The sequence below is a fragment of the Dermacentor albipictus genome, chromosome 1 (genome assembly GCF_038994185.2).
Source record: "Dermacentor albipictus isolate Rhodes 1998 colony chromosome 1, USDA_Dalb.pri_finalv2, whole genome shotgun sequence".
Taxonomy (NCBI): domain Eukaryota; kingdom Metazoa; phylum Arthropoda; class Arachnida; order Ixodida; family Ixodidae; genus Dermacentor; species Dermacentor albipictus.
The window spans coordinates 73,668,369-73,692,796 of NC_091821.1; the positions used below are offsets into that span (position 1 = coordinate 73,668,369).

The 24,428-nt window shown below is 47.0% G+C and overlaps 1 protein-coding gene across 6 annotated transcripts in view; it reads left to right on the forward strand.

The window, feature by feature from the left end:
- LOC135903954 (histone acetyltransferase KAT6B-like) overlaps positions 1 to 22,530 on the forward strand; it is a 144,105-nt gene extending 121,575 nt beyond the window's left edge. For all 6 annotated transcript variants that reach the window (XM_065434459.2, XM_065434464.2, XM_065434460.1 and 3 more), the window contains one exon: positions 17,992 to 22,530. In XM_065434459.2, coding sequence (XP_065290531.1) covers positions 17,992 to 20,799 — 2,808 coding nt within the window. In that variant the 3' untranslated portion in view covers positions 20,800 to 22,530. The remainder of the gene's footprint in view (positions 1 to 17,991) is intronic.
- Positions 22,531 to 24,428: the final 1,898 nt, after the last annotated feature.

The following is a 24,428-nucleotide window of genomic DNA, read 5'->3' on the forward strand; positions in this document are numbered from 1 at the left end:
GCCTCAGTATTTGTGTAGCACTGAATTATACCGCTAGTCATGTGTGCTTGTGCACAGCACGCAAAATCGTGCGCTGCACGAAACAATTGCAGCTCACGTGCAATGCCACCAGCGGAAAATCGCATCGCCGGAAAAAAGAAAAAAGAAAGTGAAGGCGGGGCTCGTGACGTGTCACGCAATCCTCGAGGTCTGGCATGGGAGAACGCAGGGAAGGAATTTCGCTTGCGAAGGCTAGACGTGGCAAGCGGAGAGGGAGTCTCGCTGTGCAGTGTTGCGCGCCTGCTGAAATCATGAGTTCGCAGCACTGAAATATTTCGATCTCGGCTATTAATCAGCCGGCCTGAAACATTTTTTCGGCAGAACGTTCCCTAGAGGACACGTAACAACTAGCGTATAACCAAAATTTGCTATGGGGCCTGGTGAGGGGCCCTTTAATGTGAATGAGGGCCGGTTGGTACAAGTTGATGTGAGTACGAATGGGAGTTAGTGTTGGTGAGTGTGAGCGTATGTGACGTGAGTGAGTACTACTACCCATACATATCAATGTGGGTAGACGTGAGTGTGAACTGGAATGAGGGTACCCGTTGGTGTAAGTACACATGACTATGAACATGAGCGATTGTCGTCAAGAGTAAGTACAGTCAAACCTTGGTATATCGAACATGGATATATAGAATTATTGCGTATATTGAACACTTTCTATATCACCTGGAAAATCGCATGCATTTTTTACTTTTTATTTCGAACGGGGTCGGACGTGAAATGGATATATCAAACTCCGCCACCCCAGACAACATGCACTCTGTTGACGGGCGGTGAGCTTTCCCGCAACTCAAAGATAGTGGTGGCACGATGGGCGTTCCTGACTGCTGCACACTACAATAAAACCTCATTAATTTGACACCCGTTAATACGGAAATTCGGATAATTCGGACGGCTCTATTGGTCCCCGCCAAAGTGCATGTTAGTCTATGGGACCAAACCTTCGTTGATTCAGCCCCGCGCCGCTTAATTCGGACAAATGCTGACGGCTGCTGCTACACGAAAGTGTGGTAAAGCAGCACTGGCACCACAGGAGTGAAACTGAAACCTGAGAGGCATCGCCATCAATCGCAGCGTCGCCGAACGTCAGTGTCTTCTTTCTTCGCTCCACTGCACCTTCGACGCCATTTTCGCTTGTGTTGTCGAGTAGGCATCATCTCTTCTTCCGGAGTTCTTGTTTTTTGTTGTGACCGTGTTTTGCATGCCACCACCATCGTGCACTACAGTGATTGCAACGCCGGCAAAGCAGCAGAAGTACGAAGCCAAGAACTTCAAGACTAAGGTGGAAATTTTGCAGGCTTTGAAGAACGACGAATCGTGACAGCACGTTACGACCAAGTACCACGTGAAGCGGAGCACGTTGGGAACGTACCGTATTTACACGATTGTAAGTCGACTCAAATGTAAGTCGACCCCCCCATATCGCTTGACCGGGGGAAAAAAAAAATAGAGCATACCCGAGGGCGTATTCGATAACGAAAATTTAATAGTAGCTGATATGGTCACTCGACTACTCGTCTTCACTAGTGCTGCCATCGTCATCGTTGCTCTCCCACAGCACGTCGTGGTCCAGCGAAATTTCAAATTTGGCAAACGACCGCACCAGGACATCTTGCAGAACAGCAGCCCACGCCAAATGCACCCAACCACACGCAGCCATCACGGAGGCTCTTCTGACAGGTCCGGTTGGCGTAATTTTGCAGTCTTCTGCCACCAGCCACTCGTACTCAAGGCAGAGCAGAACCTTAAACTTAAGGCGAAGGTCCGGGCTTGTTTCATGACCACGTCGCACTTCAATGGCAGGGACCGATCACGCATTTCAGCGACGTACGCCGCAAGCTTAGCCTACAGCTCCGGAAAGCGTCCAGACTTCGGCGCGTGGGAAATTTGTCACTTGCCGTCACAGCGTGAAAATTTCGCTTCGCTGCAGTCGCCACTCTCGCACCACCCATTTAGAAACATCGAAATTGCGGCCCGCTGCTGTGAACGAGTGCCGAACGATTAGTGGGCCTGCAGCACTCATGACGACTAGGGAAGCATAGAAGTAGCACGTAGCCGGCAGTCAAGTGGAACACGTCAAAAAGTTGGTCAATCCAATTCCAATGCCTTTAAATAGAGAAAGAGAAACCCGCGAGCGGCGTCTGCTTTTCCATGAACTACCGATACCCCCCGCAAGCGCCGCCGTTCTGAGGGTGCCGCCGCAAATGAGAACAGCGGCGCTTCCATCAACTATCGACACCCCCCCATGAGTGTTGCATGCACTGTAATAAGACTCTCAAAAATGTTGAAAAACCCTTCCGAAAAGCGAACAAACACGCGGGATAGCAAAAAGATACGGGTAGGGCCATAGAGCAAACATAAAATTGTAACTACGTTGTAGCTCTTGTTTGTATCGCTTTTTTTGGCGGGGCCATATTTTGGTTTCGATTGTAAGTCGACCCCCCAACTTCAGGCTTTCAAATTTTAAAAAAGGGGTCGACTTACAATCGTGTAAATACGGTACGTGAAAAATGAACAACAGATTCTTCAAGTCTTCGAAAGCGAGAAGTTTCATGCATCAAAAAGCGGTTGCGAACCACAGCTCATCCCCAGCTCGAAGAAGCTTTGCTCCAGTGGGTTACTGACTGTCACATCGCGCATCTGCCTTTGAGCAGACCTGTCATCTTGGCACAAGGTGAGAAGTACACTGCAGTGGTGAACATTGAATCGTTCATAGCTTCAGAAGGCTGGTTTGCAAAGTTTTGGGAGAGACACGAACTCGTCTTCAGAAGTGTGTGCGGTGAAAAGGCCAGCGTTGACGAAAGCGTGACCAACCAGTGCGAAAATGTGAAGCTGCTTGAGCACATCACCTTAATGAGCCAAGTGACGTGTTCAATGCAAGCGAAACTGCTCTATTTTTCAGAGTTCTGCCCAACAAGGTGGTGACCTTCAAAGGGGACCCGTGCGTTGGTGGCAAGAAGTGCAAGTAAAGAATAACTGCTTCTTGTCGCCAATATGACTGGCACGGAGCGCTTGCCACTTGTCATCGGGAAGGCGCATAAGACACGTTGTTTTAAAAACATCAAAAGCCTTCCTGCTGAGTACAGAGCGAACAGGAAGGCTTGCATGACCTCGGACATTTTTCTAGGGTGGCTGCAGCAGTTAGGTCGGCACTTCACGTCTAAGGACCGCAAGATAATTATGGTTCTTGACAACTGCAGTGCACATAACTGTACAGTCGAATTGAAGAGCATCAAGGTAATTTCTTTGCCGCTCAACACTACATGTGCCCTTCAGCCGACCAGGGTATCATTCACTACGCGATATCGAAGTACCGAAACTCTAACACTAACGAAACTCTAAACACTAACTCCCATTCGTACTCACATCGACCAGGGTATCATTCACTACGCGATATCGAAGTACCGAAAGCATCTGCTACGGCGAATGGTCTTATGCTCAAAAGTTGGAAAGCTGTATGGAGTGGACTTACTCGGCGCAGTGCACATCATCGCCCACATGTGGAAAAATACAGCTCCGCAAGTGATCGCCAACTGTTTTTGGCACAGCAGTTTTATGAGGCCCAAGCATGCGGCAATAGCCGACGAGGCATCCACCGAGTCCACCGATGACGACTGCCTGACCTTTGATGCTGTCCTTCCCACAGATGTGACCCTTCAGGACTACATCGCGATTGACGATTGTGTCGCCACAATTAGTCACCTGACTGATGAAGAAATTATTGATGATGTCACGGGTGCCTGAGAAGACAATGATTCAGACGAAGAGTCGGGTGCCTGAGAAGACAATGATTCAGACGAAGAGTAATGTGAGGAGGTGCAGCTGCGACCTCATCGCACCTCACGAGAAGTCACGGAGGCGCTTTTGATATTGGAGGACGTTTGCCTGAGCACTTCCGACAGCTTGCAGGCTGTTGGCCACTCGGAAGAGTTAAGAAAAATTGTGATGTCAGCCGGAATCCACACGAAAAAGCATACAACTATTGCATAATACCTTCAGTAAATAAAGGTATGTTTCTCCAGCTTTATTTTATTGTTGTTTTTCCTTTTCATTAATTAATTTGGTATAGGTTAATTCTGACATTTTTCCCGGACTCGTGAGATCCGAATTAACGAGCTTTTACTGTATAGCTAGCTATTCCAGTACACCATACTATAGTTGCACACACTGATCGCATCGAGGGCACCATTTTTACACAGCGGCGTACGTATGAAGCAGCTAGGCTAGTTCAACGACGTCAATGACGCATTGCATTTGTCGCACTGACTCCACGGTGCAGCTATAGGTGCCGCACTCTGCGCCTGCTGCTCGTCCAGAGGACTGCCGGTTTGCATCCACAAAGACAAGCGAGAGCGCGCGCTCACTGGGGGCTCACTCATAGATGCCATGGCAGACGCCGCTTAATACTTTGTTATTAAAGTATAAACCCCCATGCAAGCAATCTTGCGTGCGACAGCAACAAGCGATGCGATGGAGATGGCTGTCGCGTTTGCTCGTCGCCTACAAGTCGTACCCCATGGGAGTGACAATTTTGATCGACGTCTTCCCGGTGTTGCCGATAGAGGAGGGCAACAAATATGCATTAAAACTGGTGTGACGGCTGCTTTATTAATTTTGTGTTTTACTGTAAAAAGCAGCATACAATATTTCTGAAGGTCTTGCAGCTGGTTCTTCTCAGGTGTAAAAATTCAATCGTGTGCTCATTCTGTATGACAATTAGTAGTGCTTGAATGATGTACATCCAGTTCTGGCTTCGTAGTCGCTCATAGCACTTTTGGGCTACGAATACTCGATTTTCAGAACCAAGCGATCAAGCGACGAGACCGAGCGATCTGTTAAAGCGACAGCTCGTTTTGTCGCTCGAAGCCATCGCTCGTCGCTTTCAAAATCGTTCTCATGAGGTTTAGCCTTGACCGTGTTTCAAAATGCTTCGATTGACCGACGTGGAGATGGCAGCAGAAGTCGCGGCCAAACGGAGACTCTGCTGAGGTTGATCCCGCAAGCGCTGATGTTGCCCCGCTCCCGACTTCAACTGAGGCTGTAGCTGCTGTGGCCCTTCAACGCCGCCGGTCTATTGCTTGTGGATCGTTTAGACTATGATGAGGACTCGGTGTTTAAGCACAAGGCTGTCAATAAGAAGCAGGCTACACTGCTGCAGTGCTTTCAGCCAAATAAATTACCTTTAAGTGAGCATTTACTGTGCCAAAATTGGGGTGCAATCGGAGATCGTTGTTCAGAGAGCGCGTGTTCAGTTGCACTGCAAGCGATTGTATAGCGATTGGCCTAGGCCAATTGCGCACAGCATAGCCAAATACGTGCTCCGAACAACGTTCCCCGATCGCACCCTTGGTTCATTGATTGATTTGCAGAAGTTTTTTTTACTCATTTTTGACATGATTTGATATATTGAATTCAGGCTATATCAAACTACAGTCGAACCCGGCTATATCGAACTCTCAAAAAACGCCTATCAGTTCAATATAGAGCATAATTCTGTATAAGCCTGCTAAATAATTGGATGTCATAAAAGTGCATACCATTTATAAGATCACTTTATTGATGAAACTAGCACAGTTTTGCATAAATTAGTCCTGCATTTTCCTCTGCTTGGGTAATTTCGCTGCCTGCGACGTACGCACTTCCCCACATTGTCTAAGGAGTCGGAACAGCTGCGGCCGCAACCTTCCGCATTCGCACAAAAGCACCGGACTAGTGCGAGTGCACCAATCACTTCGAAGGATGTGGACAAATTATCGTCGTTGCTTTCCTCATTGTGCCCACTTATATTTTTGCTCGGTACGATTTATCAGCGATGTCGTCTACGTTTTTGGGCTCTCCTATGGTCGCGACACTATCATCTGCACTCACAAACTTGTCCACCGTTGATTTGTCCCAGAAATTCTGACGGCTTGCTCCAAATTTTGGCAACAATGGCAACGGCTTCGTCGCCTTCATCCAAATTTGCAGTCATCACCGAGAACGCGGAAACCAGCATGTATTAAGAACCACTCGTACACGGCTGTGAGTACGCGTCGGGCGTCACGGGCATCGAGTCACGAGTCTGGCCGCTTTAGCCCTAATTGTGCCGAGAGTGGTCCTCGGAATCTTGCACGCTGTGGGGACATCCGACTTCTCATTGTGTTCGACCCGATTTATGATTTCAAGCTTCACGTCGAAAGGCAAATTCTGCCGCTTCATCACGGCAACACTGCAAAAGAAGGGCCACAAGACGCAAACACAATGTACCTGCAATGCAGCGAGACAACTCGCCCTTTCGCCATCTTGCACAATGAGAGCACAAGAGCCTCTGATTGGCTGTCTGAGCAAGCGCTGCAGGCGGGCCAGGATCATTTATTGCGGTGGGGGGATGTCGACGGCTCGCCCGAGCAGCTCGAGGCAGCGCGGTCACGGTAGGGAGAGCAGTTGGATGGAGCCGCGCCGCTGGGTTTCCATGCCACCACGAGGGAAAGCGAACTTCTGGGGGCACTTTTCTGCTGCTTGACGTTCGACATATCGGGAGTAGCTGCTATATTTGTTCAATGCAAGCGTAATCTTTACTATATATACTCACTGTAACTACACCGTGACCAGAAATTGTTCGATATATAGAATCGTTCTATGTAAACGGGTTCGATATAGTCTGGTTCGACTGTATTTTGCAATAACCACGCTGTTCGATATACCGAGGTTCGACTGTAGATGCGAGTATCAATATGGGTACTAGACCATGCAGGGAAAATGAATAAGCGGGTGCAAGAGAGTCCAGCGTCCCCGCAACAGATGGGCCTGATTTTTTTAGTAATGGTGATTTGTTTTAAGCGTTGTTCTAATGTGGTGCTGGCAGACAGCCAGGCAAAAGCAAGAGCCAGGCAGACAGCCTGGATTTTGCAGACTGCTAACATGTTTATTCGAATCTAGGCCGATGATTTTTTTTTTTCAAATATCATACGAAACTCTAAGGTTGGCTTAGATTCGAAGATTTTAAAAAATTCGCCAGTTTGTGATTGAAAATCATAAATATGGTGCCATCTGGAAAAGTCAGCATCATAGCCATTACTAGCCACGCCAGTAGCCAACTGAAGGACACGAGCGATGTCGCCAATTGGACCTGTGTCGTATCGGTGTGCGGCGTGGCACTATCGTAATGGCACCAAACAGGTGATGCCACTATAGTGCTGCTTTCAAACTAAAAGTTGCGCTAGTCGCAGAGGCATCGTCAAATGCTCAAGCTAGGCGGGACTTCGGCACTGATGAGAAAAACGTCCATCGTTGAAGGGGGCAACTTTTCGCATGCATCGCAACGAGGAGATGACAGCGATAAGGAAGATACACGCGCAGTTACAGACAGGAGCTATTCACCGAGATCGCGCCGTGCGGACGTGAGCTTGCGCACTTACGCAAGCGTACAAGGCTAGCAGCAATGATGATGTAGAGTGAGTTCGGCATGTTCATATTAAATAAATGCTGTTTTCATTTTGTCAATGCTGTCCTCACTTTTTTGTTCAGCTTACATTTGAGGTAAGGTTTTTTTTTTTTTCCTTTTTCTGGCTTCGGACATTCGGGTAAATACGATGCAAGTAGATTCAAGTAAATACGGTTATTGTTATCATTAACTAGGGCATCTGCAGCATCAACCATCTTGGGCACTAGCCTGGAAGTAATTCGCACGTACTACTGTGATTAAAATCCTATCTCACCAGGGCAGCTCGGGAGTCTAGTGAATTAATCTGTATTGTACAGTTAAACCTCAATATAATGTAGTCGATAAAATTGGCAGTTTGCTTTGTTATACTGCAATTCAATCTTTCACGCAAATAAGTACTTTTGCCAGGGCATCTTTTTTTACATGTTTTCTGAATTATTGGGCCATCAGAAAAGGCAAATTTGTATAAGAAAAAAAAAAATTTGTTGAATTTGAGAGTCGACCACGAAAGGTAGTTTCCTGCCGTATCGACGATACCTTGGCATTTGCAGTACGAAACGAAGCCAGCCTCACTTTCGCATCCAGCCTGCCCCCACGGCTGATGGTGTCGCCCGCAGTAGGACGATGCTATCATGAAAAATGCCAGGAGCGGGGGGCGAATGCTTCGCCTGCCTCTCTCTTCAGCGCATCTCCAAAACTCGAGATTGTACAACCTCCAGCACTAAACGTGCGGGAAGACAGCGCAAGATGCCACACCATCTGAATTCGCCCAATCTTTGCATGTATGGCAGATTACCGCTAGAACAGGGCATGCGGCCTGCACATGTTACTCAGCCAAGCTGACTGCCATGCAAGCGTAACTCGCACTAGAAAAGGAGGTGTACGCCAACCTGCCCCCACCACTTCACCCACTTAATCGTGTTGCCATAAGCTCGCTGCTCACCTCTTTCTCCTTGCTCGCATGGGAAGACTGCGCTCACCAAACCACTATCCTTTTTGGCTCACCCTCACAAGTTTTCACTCGCATCCAATGCACACAGTGCAGGGCATGATAGGATCTTATCGCACTTAGACTTTATACACATGGTGCTGCTCTGCTTCGGTCATAGTTTGAGCGGTGCATTTGCGAGCAGCTGCATGTAATTAAACCATTTGACCATCTGCAGAAGTTTCCATTTATTGTCTCTGTATTCCTTTGGGGGGCAGTAAAATTTCATTATATTGAAATTGTGTACAAACACACTTATACTGAGGTTCAATACGCAGTGTCCGATAGACAAAGGTTATAGAAAGTCAAATACTTCTTAATATAAAGAGTTCTATAATATTGGGGTTCGTTATATCGAGGTTTAACTGTATGTGATATCGGTGCTGTCGTGGCCACAGCAGTGTAAATGTTTGATTTTGTGCACTTTAACATACAAAAATATATTAATCATGCTACCTAGCCAAGTTGGAACAGTGGAGTTAGACACTTTCAATGGTATGTAGCTATTGCCTCCAAATATAAAAATTGATAAAATTACCATATTTACTCGCATAATGATCGCACTTTTTTGTAAAAAAAAATTGACGCAAATTCAGTGGTGCGATCATTACGCGAGTTAAATTTCCCGCAAAAAATTTTTCTTCATCCCGCATTTGCCGCGGGATGAAAACCGGTAAACAAATGGGCAGCTGCCGCTGTATGTAGTGCGGGACACCAAAACAAAAATGGCAGCTAGCGGAGCAAGCCGAACGCGCCGAATGCGTTTTTTTTTTTCGTTTTTTTTTTCTTTCTTATATTTAGTACATTATGTGCATTGAAATAGTTTCTTCCATATCAGTAATGAATGATATTGTTAATATCGGCAAGAACATAGCCATGTCCACTTTGAGGGGACAGCAACAGATGGGCGCGCTTAGCTGCCACTGAAATAAAACACATGGCTGGCATGCTGCGGAAACTGCGACCTCTGTTTTCACTACTATCCTAATACAGCATGTTTCCGCTAAGGGTGGGCTGTTAGATATGGCGCCGTTTCCTGAGGCTACTTCGAGTTCCCCAGACCACATCGAATCGCAGCACAGCTAATTGAGGAATGCAGAAGCAGGAAAGGACATTCCAGAGGAGCGCACGAGCCAACAAGTTTGTAAGCCGCCGGTAGCTATTGCCTGCTTGAGTTTTCCAGAAAGCGAGGGGAGAGCACGGCATTGTTGGAAGTGAAATGGGTGCCAAAGCAAGACGGCGGTAATGCGCCGTGACAGCCAGACATGCCGGGAAGGCCCAAGCGTACCTCTTCATCGCCTTTGAAGAAGACAATTGCTAACGCTGAGGGGCCGTAGCACCGGCAGCAGGTGAACCCTCGGACAATGGAGCATGAGCGCCCCTTCCCTTCTCCTCCTTTGAAGAAGCACATTGCACCACTGCGAGGCAAGACCGCAGGGAGCCGCCGGGTGTGACAACGCGATACGGGCGCCAACCATTGGCTGCAAGTGGCGTCATCTGAGCGGACTCTCCGATTGGTCGAACATGACGCGACTTCCAGTGCTCGAAGGGTTTATAAGAAGCGTTCCAGAGAGACCAGAGCAGTCCCTGATTCCCTGATTCACCTCTCTTGAACTTCTTGCCGCGGGCCGCAGCGTCCGAGTTGCTGCCGGCCCGTAATGACTGTACGAATGTTACGTGACTCTCATCTCCCTGTACATAATGTAAAATAAATACTCCCAAGTTCTGGGTTTTCATCCCGGAGTCCGACCTTCAACCCCTACAGGGCAAATATTTTAGCTGTGTTACAAGCGTCGGCGTATGAATAGAGTACACTTCTAACGTATCAGGTAAAGGTAGCTACTATCGTTGCCGCTCGCGATTTGTTGCGGGCCCACGAGTGCAGATGAGAAGACTCGAAAGGCGCCTTTTCCGTTGTTGTTGACCACAACCTTTATAAAGCCTACACACAATAAAGGCAAGTTTGGTAGTACCTCTTCTTGTCATGGAAGTGCGGAAAGTGATGAAAGTAATGAAATGGGGCATCTACTTAAAGGTACACTAAATGTCAATATTAAGTCAACGTGGACTGTTGAAATACCATCCCAGAAACCTCGAAACGCTTGTTTCGTGCCAAGAAGAGACTTATTTTAAGAGAAAATGCGTTCTAAAGCGTCCGCGTACTTCTAGCGCAGTTCAAATCGCCCGCCCTGCGATTGAGGAGTGGTGACATCATGGTTTCATAACGACGTCGCGCCGTCGGTGAGTAAAACAGTGCACGCAGACAGCGCAATGGCTTTTCTGCACAACACTCAAATGCACGGCCAGAGACAGAGCCAAGACAGAGCCAAGAAAGAGCCGATAGCAGCGCGAAAGTGGAGCTACAGTGTACTAGAAAAGTTATAGTGCGCTCGCAACGCGGCAGAGCTTGATCCACTTCGTGTCGCCGCCGACAGGCAGCGCGGTTCGCAGCTTCACCTGAAACTTTCCTACGCATTGCGGTAAAGCGGCTATCGCGCGTTGCTGTTTTGACCGTAATAAAAGTAAAATGCACGATGTGCAACGCACGAAGCTTCTTTTGGTGCACCTTCGCAGTGTGCACTGAACTAAATTACTATTGTTGCGGTTGATCTACAGATAATTGGCGATGTTTTGTTGCCGGAAGCACGAATGAACTAACCTTGCTATTAACACTGTTAATAGCTTGATACGGCCGCTGCAGTCACCATAGCAAGGGACACTCGCGTGTTTTCTGCTGGTAATAGATAAAATTGCGAGTCTGGTTTTGCCACAACGACCGCGCATTCGGGTTTCCAGCACCACCGTGCCGAATTTACCCACCACTTCATTTTTATTTTTTTGGCAGGTAAGGCGCGTGCAGCGCAGAAGTGTGTTGTACTAAAGCAAACATTTTTACGTTGCCCCATCCACGCTTTTCAGCACGTTCTCTGCTTGTTCCTGAGATTTCAGGCTGAGTCCCTAATCAGTTGTCCCCTCATGTATACCTTGCAGTAAACATCGGGTTGTCTGTCGCAGAGGAACACGACTACTTTATCGGACGTGACAACGCCTTCTTTTAGGTTGGTCGACGTGCAATAATGCACGCTGTCAAGGTTGGGGAGTTAATGTGAACTCCAATACTTGAAAGGAGTCTTTAGATCAAAAAGAAACAACGGACAGTGTTGAAGCTCTGCCATAACGCCCTTCTCTTGTGCTGAGTCGTGGTCTATCCCGGAAGCGCCGGGAGCAGACGGTGAAAACTCCGAATGGTTATTGTCCAGTGCACATCGGCTTGTTTTCTTCGCAGGTACTTTGTCACTTTCACACCTCTTCCTTTTGTTCCTGGACTTCGGTGTCGTCTTTGTCAGGTACTGTGGTAAATTCGGAAGAATCGAGGGAACAGCATTTTCTGATAGCAGTGGCTTCTCACGAGGAATGCGCACCTCTTTGCCGTTTATAAGGTGCACGAAGTCCTTAATTATGAATTGCGGTTCGAAGTGCAACTCACAAACCACGCAAGATTCATACAGTGTCTTATCTACATGGTGGAGGTTCCTCTCCCATTCCTTTTGCCTTTCTTCATCACATGGAACGCTGAAAAAAGACGCCTTTGGTGCATCTTTCACGCAACTCTAGCCAGTTCTGCACCCGGGTGCAAAGTAGTAATTTCGACGGCGGCTTGCCATTCTCACTCACTCGCAGTGCACATTGAGTGAAGCGTCAAGCACAGAGCAAGCACAGAGGATACTGCTGAAAACGCCGGCGGGACTTGCTGTCAACAGCACGTCGATTCAACAGAACACACTTCACTCGAAGCGAGGGGAAGTTTTCAGTAGAAACAGGCGGCAGTGCCTCTGGCGGGCGCCAGAGCAGTCGACGCTGAGTGCGCCACGGCGACATGGTGCAAAGATGCGGCAGTGAGCACACTGCCCCTATTCTAGTACACTGTAAGCGGAACTATGGTGGCTAGCGGAAGGGAAAGCGCATGACGATAAGCTGGTTCTTTATTTTACGACGCCAACTTTGACGCTCGTTCCAATGGATGACCCTGACAACGACACATTGGCTCGCAATGCTGGGCTTGACTTCAGCGATTTAAGCACTGATGAACATGACCTGCTGCTGAGGGCTCGCGCTGCCGGCGTCGTTGCGTACTACTACGACGGCAACTGTATGTCATGGCTATACACATTCGCACATTTGTAGCTTTTGCTTCGTGAAAACCAAGTGCCACACTCACTGCCCCATCTTCGACCTGCAGTTGTTCTTGCACTTCGGAGAATGCACGCAAGACCGAGGGAACAGCTCTACGGGAAAGCATTGCTTTGAAAAGCACTCCACACGACTTCAGTAAGTCAGCGTTGAACTCGTAATCCTCTGGACGAAAGTGCAGCGAGCACAGGATACGATTTTTCGGCTCTTTGCCAACGCCCTGTGGCAGAGGTACGGCATTTAACCACTTCAAATGGAGAGGTTCATTCGTTGGCACACAGTGATAAGTAATGTTGGATTCGCCGCTACAACTGCCCTTGGCCGTGTTCCGCGGAATTCGCGCATCCCATGACATCACATGGACGTGGCATTCTTGCTGCTTGTTCAAAATGCAAGCTTCGCGAGCCAGCAGAACCAGCGCAGCACAACGCGATAACGAAACAGCTGAAACTCCAAAGTGCGTGCGGCACAGAGTCGAGCGTGCAGAGTCGAGCGAAAAATTGGTGGACGCTTAAGCTTCGCCTTCAAGAGTGGAACGCGATAGCGTTATCGCATCCCGTTCGCACCGCCTACCCAAACGCGCTACGCCAGCCAAACGTCACGATCGGCAGAGATAGCCGGGCCCCGACACGCCATGAAGGTGGACGCAGTTATGGGGCGAGTGGCATGCCACGTGTCGGGGCAGCGCCGTACATTGCAAGGAGGGGGTCTTCTGTGTTTGCCGCAAGATGGCTCTGCGTGTGCGCAGAGCGCAGAAGAAATTTAGCGGAAACGTACTTCGCTACTCGTGAAACTGCGACTTCTGTAAGTTACATCGTCACAATTACCGATATGCACCGCAGTATAACTTTCTACGGCACGTTTCTAAGGCAACACCACATTCACTAGAGGCGATTTTGTCCCGTTTTGAAGGAACGAACTCGTGGCTGAGTGGTAGCGTCTCCGTCTCACACTCCGGAGACCCTGGTTCGATTCCCACCAGCCCATCTTGGAAGATGTTTTTTATTTATGAAGTGCCTTCTGGGATTTATCGCTCACGGTTAATGCCACTGATGCCGACGCCACCGGCTTTTCTGCGACACGAGCTCCTTAACGCTGTCGCGTTAAAACGTAACCTTTCGACTAACCATATTACTGAAGGGTAACGTCAAAATGTTATTTCTTGTTAGAATCAAATAGAAGTAGATAACTAGCATTTTCTTCCGTTTTATAACCTAAGGAAATGATCTTTTTAATACAAGTAGTTCAGTACTAGTGACAAATTATGATGAGGAGTGCCTTCGTCGTCGGGCTAGTACCGGAATGTTGTTGGAGATCTCAAATCGTGTCATGCATTTACCTCAATTTCTCGGTTACTAAAGCTCTGTTCGCGTTTATATTGATGCCTTAGACGTTCTAGAGCATTGCTTTATCACTTTAACTTGACTTCATAGTAACATTTAGTGTCCCTTTAAGAATGTTTGGTGCGTGGAGACCGCTTGGTTTGTCTTGAAGAGTCGTTCGAGTAGCATTTGAGAGATGGTAAGCGCGATCATTATTAGCTAGACTTGGCACATAACATATCACCGTGGCATGTTCGGGGTGTGATCATTACAGGAGAAATTTTTAAAAATCGGATTTTGACAACAATATTCCGGGGTGCGATCATTATGCGAGTAAATACGGTATAATACTCGAACCTTGTTATAACAAAGTTGGAAGTGGCAGTGGAAAATATATCCATAATTATCCATAATTATGCTATATCCATAATTGTCATATACTGCAGTATGTGTCCAATGAGGTGCGCGATTGTAAACATGAAAATAGGAAGATGGCATTGCGGCCCGCAAAGCTACTACACAGCCATGCATGCGATTAAATTTGTATTTGTATTTGTATTTGACATGAGGACGCATGAGTTTTCAACAGCCGCGGCGAATGAGAGCCCAACCCCGCATAAAGCCATGTATTTCAGGTGCAACAGTTGGGTATTTTTTTTTTTGTTTCAGAGATGACTCTAGTTCGTTAGATCTACTGGGTGGGACATTATCACTTCGTTAAATTGATGTTTTAAATGCATGGGTCTCTACAGGGATTTCAAGGGGAATTTCATTTACTTTGTTATAACAAGGTTTGAGTGTGTATATATATACTTGGACTTCCACCTTCTTTGGTGGATAATTTTCAATGTCAAGTTCACCACTTTCTCTTTGTGTGTGTCTGCTTCACTAATTTTGTTCGTCCTTAAACAGGCTGTTGACTGCGAATCATGCTCTTCAATACTTTTGTTGCATCCACTACAGGGAGTAACAAAAGTTTTCAAAAAGCAGTCTAAAGTAAGGATACAGACTATACAGTGCTTTGTCTATGGGGGAATCAAGAGAGTGAAGTTGATGTCTGAGCACAAATAGAGTGGAACTCTTTTTTTAAAGAGGTCCAACAAATGCATACAGAAAAAAATGACAAGGTAGATAAACTCCGTGTTAGCATCGGTATACTTGGCAAAGTAAATCTACCACAATGTCCACAGCGTAAAGACTGAAAGGACTTGGGCTAGGGCGGCCCCGACACCTGCACACACCCTACTTTTTTGATTGTCCAGCCTTTTTTTCACCATTTACAACTACAACTATTCCTCCCTGCTTCTAGCATTCATCACAGCGACAGGCAAAATGGATGCAAATAAGAAAATAAAGTAGATTGCTTGGGCAGCAGGCAGATGTGTGACCCTCATCTTTCGAGGCTCCTTGCATTGAGCCCATGTAGGCTTTCAGCTGCTCCCATTACCATCTTAGCTGTCCGGTAAATTTTCTTTCACTGACCCTTTCTGGTTAAAAACCAAATTTGTGAACAAAAACATTCCTGGTACATTCTTTATTTATCCGAGAAGTTGCACATATTTCTTTAAAGCTTGGCACTAATTATATACTGCATTTTTCCACATATGTGACCCGCACCCCAAATTAACAACAGCCTCGGAAAGAAAAAGGAATTGCTTGGATAAGCCGCGAAAATAACTGCTTACAACACTCAAATTTTTTCAAAAATTACATACTGTACTTTTTTTACATATGTGACCTGCACCCCAAGTTACAACAGCCCCAGAAAGAAAAAGGAATTATTCGGATAAGCCACGCAAATAACTGCTTACAACACTCAAATCTTCGCAAAAACAGTCTCCATTCACAGATGCATGGCTCATCCCTATTGTACCTTCGGCCAAAGGCTCTGTGACTGCCCCCCCCCCCCCCCCCTCCCTCTTCAGTGATGCTGCTGCACTGTGCTGGCTGTTGAGCGCAGCTTATCATGATCGAGTTTTCCAGGGGCAAAATTCCAAAGCCAGAGGCAAAATTGACATATAATCCGCACCCCAACTTGCTTAAATTTTTGGTGCCGGTTATGCACATAAAAATATGGTAGGTTCCCTGTATCAACAATTCCAGTAAACCCATCCTTGACATCTTGAGTGCAATTATGAATGTGAAGGAAAGAGTGCTACGAAGACGCGGACTAAAAGAAGAAAACGTACGACAGGCAGGCACTGTCCGTCAAACATGTTCTTCTTTTAGTCCGCGTCATTGTAGTGCTCTTTTCTTCAATTACGTTAAACCAACTCGCTTATGATATGGCTCATGGATTGTGCTTGCACTGTGTGGTTTCTCACAATCCAACTTTCTTGAGCGTGAATATAAATGTGCAAAATTTTATTGTGGACTAGGTTAAATGTATAGGAGCTTTTGCGTGCGTAACAATGGAGCCAATAGATTTAATCACAAAAAGGTCCAGCAAGCACACAAGCAACTTGCAGCTTAAGCATGCGGCTGTTCAAACGGTTGTTGAAAAAAAAAACAGTTGAATTGCAATATTCATGGATACCTTAGGTGTGGTTCAAAAAATGTTACACAACACAAGGAAAGATATCCTTGGGCTACCTTGATTGTAACGTATACAGTGCATGCAAATGAGAGCTTGCGGGGTTTGATCATATAAATACAGTATCTCAGCCTGCCACATGTAACAATAGCTTTACTGCAGCAGCCAGCTGACATAACAAAAATCTTTTGTTACTTTCATCTTCTAATGCACAAAGTTGCTCCAACGTAAAACAGCTTGAATGGGATGAAGTGGTTAAGGGGGGAAGAGGTTTTAAGACATAAAGTGTTTTGATCAAAACTTCAGTGATTATGTATTTTCATGTGCTCATATCAATTATGAACTCAGTTTTTATGTTCACCATGCCATTAATGTTTAAATTAATTGTTCATGAAAACATAATTTGATCACATTTTTAATAAACTGGCTGCACACATCTTGCTGGATGAAATGTCACAGGATTCTACAGATATCGAAGAGTGCAACAAGAGCAATTTTATGGTTCTAGCTTGGCACCGTGCCAATACACTGTCACAGTACGCAATCTTTGTCTTGGATGTTCGAAAACGGCTTCTTCAGTATTTTGCTCAATTTGAGCGGAGTTGCGATCTTCTGAGTGTAATCCAACAGAAAAGGCTGTCTCGAAGGATGAACAAGATGGCGACGTCAACTCGCTGTATAGCTAGATTGTACTAGAATATGGTTGGGTGGGACGAGCAGCTGGGGCGGCGCATGCTTTGCAGAGAGGCACACGGCAACAAAGACTACTGTCTCCAACGCTGCGATGGAAGTGGCCGCATCAAGGTTGCACTGCTCGAAACTGTTGGATTCTCTGCATTACTGGATACAGTAAAAATCATTGGATAAAACAAAATTTTTTTAGTCAGTTCGACTGATCATTGTTTTAGGCAATGCTGATGCTACAAGAAATGCACTAAAATTACTTTTCAACAGACACATCTGATGTTTGTAAAGAATGTGGAAGTGTTTTCGAGATTTCTCAAACTATGTGTATACATGGTTTCATGATCGTAGTTAATGGTTGCCCATTTTGCCTGCACAGTCTGCCGAGAGTACTGTCCTTTATACTTTAGATTTGGACCGAAGATGTCGGAATTTTGTATTGTCACTTGTGATAGTATCCAGCTGCTTGGTGTCAGTAAGTACTGTTGGTTGTTTTTAGTGCAATTTGAACTTGCATTAGCGTTTTCTCTTCTTTTGAGTCACGTTAAGTGAAAAATTAGTTTTTAGTATATCTTGCAAAGGAAAATTAGAATATACTTTCTCTGCAACACAGGTTAACTTAAGATGTAATACATCATCTTTTGTTGTGCCTGCCTAAATCATCCAACAGAAGTTACGTGGAAAGGTGAAACATAGACAATATGCAGAACAGGCAGGCATGCCTGAATGGGCATTTTCATTGCATTGACAAACCTTGATTCTTGGTCATTGCCTTGCATCTGAAATTTTGCTTTTTTTTCTCCCCCAGAAACAGTACATTACAGTGGAATCTCCTAAGGCAGAAGATGCTGTGAATTCAGAGAACAATGACTTGAACAGCATAGTTGATGACTCAGCTGAGAACACGCACATACCAGTCATGACTGAAGAAGATAAGCATGTATGTTCTCCAAAAGACGCTCTCTCTAAGCCATCATCACCAAGTGATCTTCCTGTGAAAGAGCAGGGCACCGACCCATCTGCAGCCGTTACCAGCGCAGAGGCCAGTAGTGAAGGTAACCAAGAAAGGGAAGATGCCGTGGAGCAGCCCTCTGAAAATGATGCACCTGGAGAGAGCGACATCGTTAGTTGCAGTGTGAAGCCAGAGGAAACGGCATGCAACGAGGAAGCTGCAGTCGCTGAAGAAGCTAAGCATGATAATAGCAGTGCAGCAGCTGTTGATAAGGCGGCCTCTCCAGAAGCTCAGAGTGCTGAAAGTCCTGTGCAGCTCATATGTGAAGAACAAGAAGAGCCAACAGTAGCGGAAAAATCCCAAGACAGTCCAGATGTACTAGTTGCGTCGCTGCCAGAGGTGCAGCCAGAAGAGCAAAACGATAGGGAATTGCAAACACCCAAGGAGCAGCAAGAGGCTGTCATTGAAACCTGCCGCTTTGAACAGAGCCCAAAAGAAAGTGGCAGTCATCAAGATGTGCCAAGTGTGCCAGAGTGTGTTGAGAACGATCTCGTAGACTCTTTGGAGCCTCAGCCTCCAGTAACATTGCTCCCAAGTGATGCAATAGCAAATAATGCTTCTGTAGTAAGCACAAGCAGCCAAGAGAGTCAAGACATTGTGGTTGACAACCCATCACCACAAGTGCAAATGCCTCCAACACCAATCACTCCCCAGACTCCTGGATCTAATCCACCATCTCAACAGGCCTGCCTTTCAAATCAGTCAAGCTGTGGTGTGGACGAAGGTACTCATGCAGGCAGTTACGACTCCATGCTGGGCCACAGCCCAGCCAGCATGATGGGCTGTTCCCCTCATGACCTCTCCATGGACGCCAGCAGCCTCAAGGCCACCCCACCCGTGGAGCCCCATCGCTACCAGGAGCCGCGGGAGGTGACAAGGGGCCCCCGAGGGGACCCCATGGAAACGGCGCGCATGGAGATGATGCGGCCAGGCCGGCTAGCGGCCCCATCAAAACCAGATCTGAGTTGTCTTGGTGTATACACTCCAGATTCCTCTAGTAGCAGTGTTATGTCTAGTGGTGGTTACACTCCAATGGATATGGAACAATTGCGAGAAGCTGGCCAGCTTCGTGAAGTGAACCAGCTGCGTGATATGAATGCACTGAGAGAACCTAATCAGCTGAGGGAAGTCAGCCAGCTGAGAGATGTCAACCATCTGCGAGAAGCAACATCTCGCATCAATCAGCTGCGAGATGTTAGCCAGTTACGCGATGTGAACCACTTGCGTGACATTAATAATCAGTTGTGTGATATTAATCAGCTACGCGAAATGAACCAGATGCGCGAGGTCAACCAGATGCGCGAGGTGAGCCAGATGCGCGAAGTGAACCAGATGCGCGAGATGAGCCAGATGCGTGAAGTGAACCAGATGCGCGAAGTGAACCAAATGCGCGAGGCAAACCAGATGCGAGAAGTGAGCCAAATGCGCGAAGTGAACCAGATCAATCAGATCCGCGATGTGAACCAAATGCGCGAAGTCAGCCAAATGCGTGAAGTTGCCCAGATGCGCGAGGTCAACCAGCTGCGTGACATTAACCAGCTACGCGAAGTCAATCAGCTGCGCGAAGTCAACCAGTTGCGTGAAGCCAGCCAGCTGCGCGAGATAAGCCAGTTGCGTGAGGCAAACAGGCACGAAGTGAACCAGCTTCGCGACATGAACCAGCTGCGCGACATGAATCCCTTGCGTGAAGCCAGTCCACTGTGTGACGTCAGTCAGTTGCGGGAGATGGGCCAGCGGCGCCTGGATTCTCCTGCCTCATCCCTGGCGGCTGGGGAACCTCAGGGGCCTCTCGAGCATTTGGGCAGCCCTTTTCCCGACTGCACTCACACAAGGCCCCCGCAGGCGCACCACCGGCAGCAGCCGCAGCCTCATCGGCAGACACCGCAGCAGAGCTACTGCCGGCCGGTGACAAGTGCGCCCCTTTCGCAGGGGGCCTTTGTGGCGGCTCAGGCAGCCGTGGCACAGGCCCAGGCACAGGCCTCAGCTGGGGTGCCAGGCATGATGCAGGGCATGGTGCTTATGCCACCGGCCTCCAACTACATGAGCATCTCTGGACCCGGGGGTGGTGCCCCCTCTTATGTGATGGGTGTGCCCGTGGGCGGCATGATGGCTGCTTCGGGTCCCCCACAGCGAGGTTTCTCACACGGCTATGCCTACGGGCCGGCCTCCAACGCCTCGTGCAGCCTCGCCAAGCTGCAGCAGCTGACCAACGGCATAATGGACATAGCGCCGGGCTCTCCGGGGCAGAGTGCAGCCGCCGCCGCCGCAGCTGCCGCAGCCTGCGCCATGACTCCCCCTGCTGCGCCGGCCGCATCGCGGGCCCTATCTCACGGCCAACCCTATGGGTCCCCTCCAGCGGCCCCACCAGCCGGCTCAACCAAGTACGCGCCACGTTACCAGCGCGCACCCCTGCTCTCAGGCTACCAGGGAGCGCTCAACGGCTACCGGCAGGGGACGCCTGCGGGGCCCTACTTGCAGCAGCCAGCCCCCATGCAGATGGTGCAGCCTCAGTACCAGGAGCCCACCCAGAACCCCATGTACACCTATAGCTACCTGAGTGGCAGCTTGCCTCCCCAGACTCTCAACTCCATGATGCGCCGCTGAAGCCCTGTATATATACACCTGTGATTTCTCTTGTCTGCCGGCCCCTTCAGTGTGCATGTTGGCATAGATATGTACATATGTAGATGTTTGCTTTAGTGCTGGTTGAGTTGGCAGCTTCGGATGGACCAACCACCTCCTCTGTGTTTTTGATCAATTCCATCGGAGGTGTGTGGCAAGGCTGGCGTTAACCTGGCAGTGAACCAGGCATATTGGCCAGTTTATGTGCAGACTTGTATTTTGCGGGTAAACAAGCTGTCCATTTATCAGACATTGTTTTAAGACCAGCAGTGGTTACACGATGGGGGCCCTTGACTAAGTATGCATGTTGCTGTCTAAGCTTGCATTGTTTTGCACTGTAGTATGCTTACTGGCTGTTTTCAGCCTTTCCATTTTCTTTATTTTTCTATTATTTTTTTGATCAGCTGCAGTAGCCACATCTAGTGCTGTTTCAATTTTTACTGCTTTGTTACTTAAGGCATGACATTTTAGTTTTTTCTATGTTAGTCTTGTCCAAAAAGTGTCAATCCCTTCTTGGAACGGCGCTTGGAGAATTGTGCATTTTCTTGTCAATAAAGGTCATAACACTGTCACACATGCAGTTGAGCATAAGTCACTTGTTGATTTATCAATACTCTGGTGGGTGATGTCTACCTCTGGCTGGAAACACAGTGTCTCGGCAAAATCATGCATTTCAGTGTTATACCGAGCACATAATCAGCCAGTCATTTTCTACTTCGCTTTAGTTATAAATTGGGTTGCCTGAATTTGACTTCTCACTGTTTAATTTTTGTAAAAGCAATGGTACTTCTTCACTTGCTAAAAGTACACCACAAGTGCCTTGTTGATTTTTGACAAGCCTGGATACGGACAAGTGTGTTCAATAAGTTCAATTTCAAAAGATCGTAAAGTATTTGCTTGCAATAGGTGAGACATTCTCTGTCATCTATACTGCACTAATCTGCATGATGTTTGTGAAATGTGCAACGCTGAAAACTTGCATATTCAGACAGCCTTGTGGTGTTGGATTTAAGCGATTTAAGAAAACTGTAGAGAACTAACCAGGAAGCATAGTTGTGCAGGAACCATGTTTGTATTCTTACACTGGTAACTTAGCACACTAAGTCGAGCACATAATCATTTGTTTTACGGACCCCTTGAGCATGATATTTGTATATAAGAGTGTGCTAGCCGTAGGGAACAGTCAGCCAAATTGTGACATGGCAGATGGTTGGTCCACCTAAGGAATGCATGAAAAATCGGTTCTTTGCTAGTGTATTTTTGTAGATTCAAAGTGTTAATTGCTCCTCTGTGACTATTTATTTCGCAGCTGTCGTGACGCTCATAGTTGGCTTGCAGTGATCATGTAACCATTTTGGTTGCGTTACCTTTTAAATATAATTTAATATTTTTATCTTGCCCCCTTTACTGCACTGTGACTGTTATGATGTGAAGTGTACTGGAAATATTATGGATGAGAGCATAGAATGTGTCATTGTTGAAACAGGTCTAATGGAGTGGCTGTCATCTCTCTTTGTTTTCAGTGCAGATTTGTTGCTCTGTGTCATTTGCACTTCATCTGTTCTAGGCAGGTTCTCCCCTTCACTCAGACTCTCAAATTGAATATTGTTGAGTCGCCTGTTTCTTATACCCGGGTTTTGCTGTAATAGCACAGCTACTACAGTTCAAATTAATAAAAGCAAATGAGGAAAGCATTTTTGTTTGAAGCCACTATTGAACATGAGTGCTTTTTGAAAACTACGTGCACAAATTACACTCAGAGACGGGTTGCCCTGCTCGCGCATAGGTGGAGCGGATATTAGCTGCCACAGCTACACCATGGCCGCCGCGACGCGTTCTCACGCACGACAGACTCGGCGTGTGGTTCCAGCTGACAGAGTTTCAAGTGCTGTGTCCAGTTAGCGTAAAGCACGTCTCGGACTGCAACGATTTGCGCAATGATTCGCATTATGTATTACGGCACTCTATATGGGTTGCAACACGAGCCGTGCACATGGCTACGTTCTCGTGAAAAATTCAGTGCGCTCCCACTCTGAAGAAGGATGACCAGCGAAGCTGTGAATGTGGGCCCCTTAATGGTGAACTGCTCCTCCGCAGCAGGTCGCCCCGGCATTGCACTACCTTATGTATGGTATTGCACTACCTTACCGTATGGGGAGTTCTTAACGCCTGTTTTACCGCCGCTGCGGCTTGGCCTGGCATTCACTATCTTCGGGATCGGCCCACGTAAGCCTATGCCCATGGAGACGAGATTCGCCAGAGCCTAGCCATAAACAGCTTCACTGTGAAAGAGTGGAAGATTTTGCCATTCCAGAATTGCTGGCACCCCCGTGTCATATGCTGTCAGATTTCTTCGCGCAGTAATACCGTGAACGCCGGTATATAGGTCGAACTTTTCTTTCATAAGACCACAGGAAAATGTCGACACCCGTCTTGTATACCGGTTATCTTTTATAGGTTTATACCGCTTTTCCTTTTTTAGAATTTTAAATTTGGGGGGTCGACCTATATTTCGGTTCTTGCAGTTATACAGTGGCCCACAAAGCAGCCCGTCCTTAGCGCAGCGTGTTTCATCATGCCACAAGCTGCCCTAGCTTCGTAACTATTGTTTCTTTAAAGCCAAGCTTTCCTCGTCTCTTCAACTTTTCTGTTACTGCTGTTGCTGTCCTGCACATCGTGTCGGAGGGTGGTTGAGAACATGTAAATTGTATCATCGGCGCCAACTATGGGGTGGTTCCGTGGCCCAAGCCCCCGCCCCCGGCGGTGCCCAAGCCTCCCCCCCCGCTGCCCCCCCACACACACACAAACACACCTAGAATGTCATTACCAGAGTTTGGTTACTGACATCATTTGAGGTTTCTTTTGACTTGCCTCGACCTTTCCACTTAAAATATTACTGTGGCTAATGATTTGGGTAGTTGCCACAAGGAACACACGAGACGAAAGAAGGGACAAAACGAAGCGGTGGGTAATAGCTTACTGCATCATTGTTGGCGCGTAATACACAGTTTATAATTCATAATTTCGCCTTATTTCAGCAAACCCTGACAATAAAAGGACAAGTGCATTAGAAGTACTAGCAGTGGCTGCCTCATCCATACTTTTTCCCTTCAACATCGTTTTAAATTTACACTGTAAACATCATGCACATACATAGTATCTTTAAATATGCCCACCGGACAAAGTTAATTATGCTTTTTGAAAGAGGAGGTAGCCAATTAAAAGTTGTCTATAAGGTATGAATTGGTAGCATATGCCTAGAGAATGAATATGTTGTATGTTCACCTCACTATACATTGCTTTGCGTGCTTTTTTGACCCTTAAAAAAATACTGCTGACTTCAGTGACGCCTTCGGCAGAGTCTTATCAACGACGTGTGAAATGCACATGAATGATATGTCTCCCAGTATTGCACCTCTTTCCTGTGAGCAATGCTAACGGCTCAAGAAAGAAACAACTATTATAGTGATCTACAACATTTGTTAGAGATAGAAACATCGTCACTTGCAAGCACAGGTCATATATATATATATATATATATATATATATATATATATATATATATATATATATATATATATATACACACACACACATACATACAGGGTGTC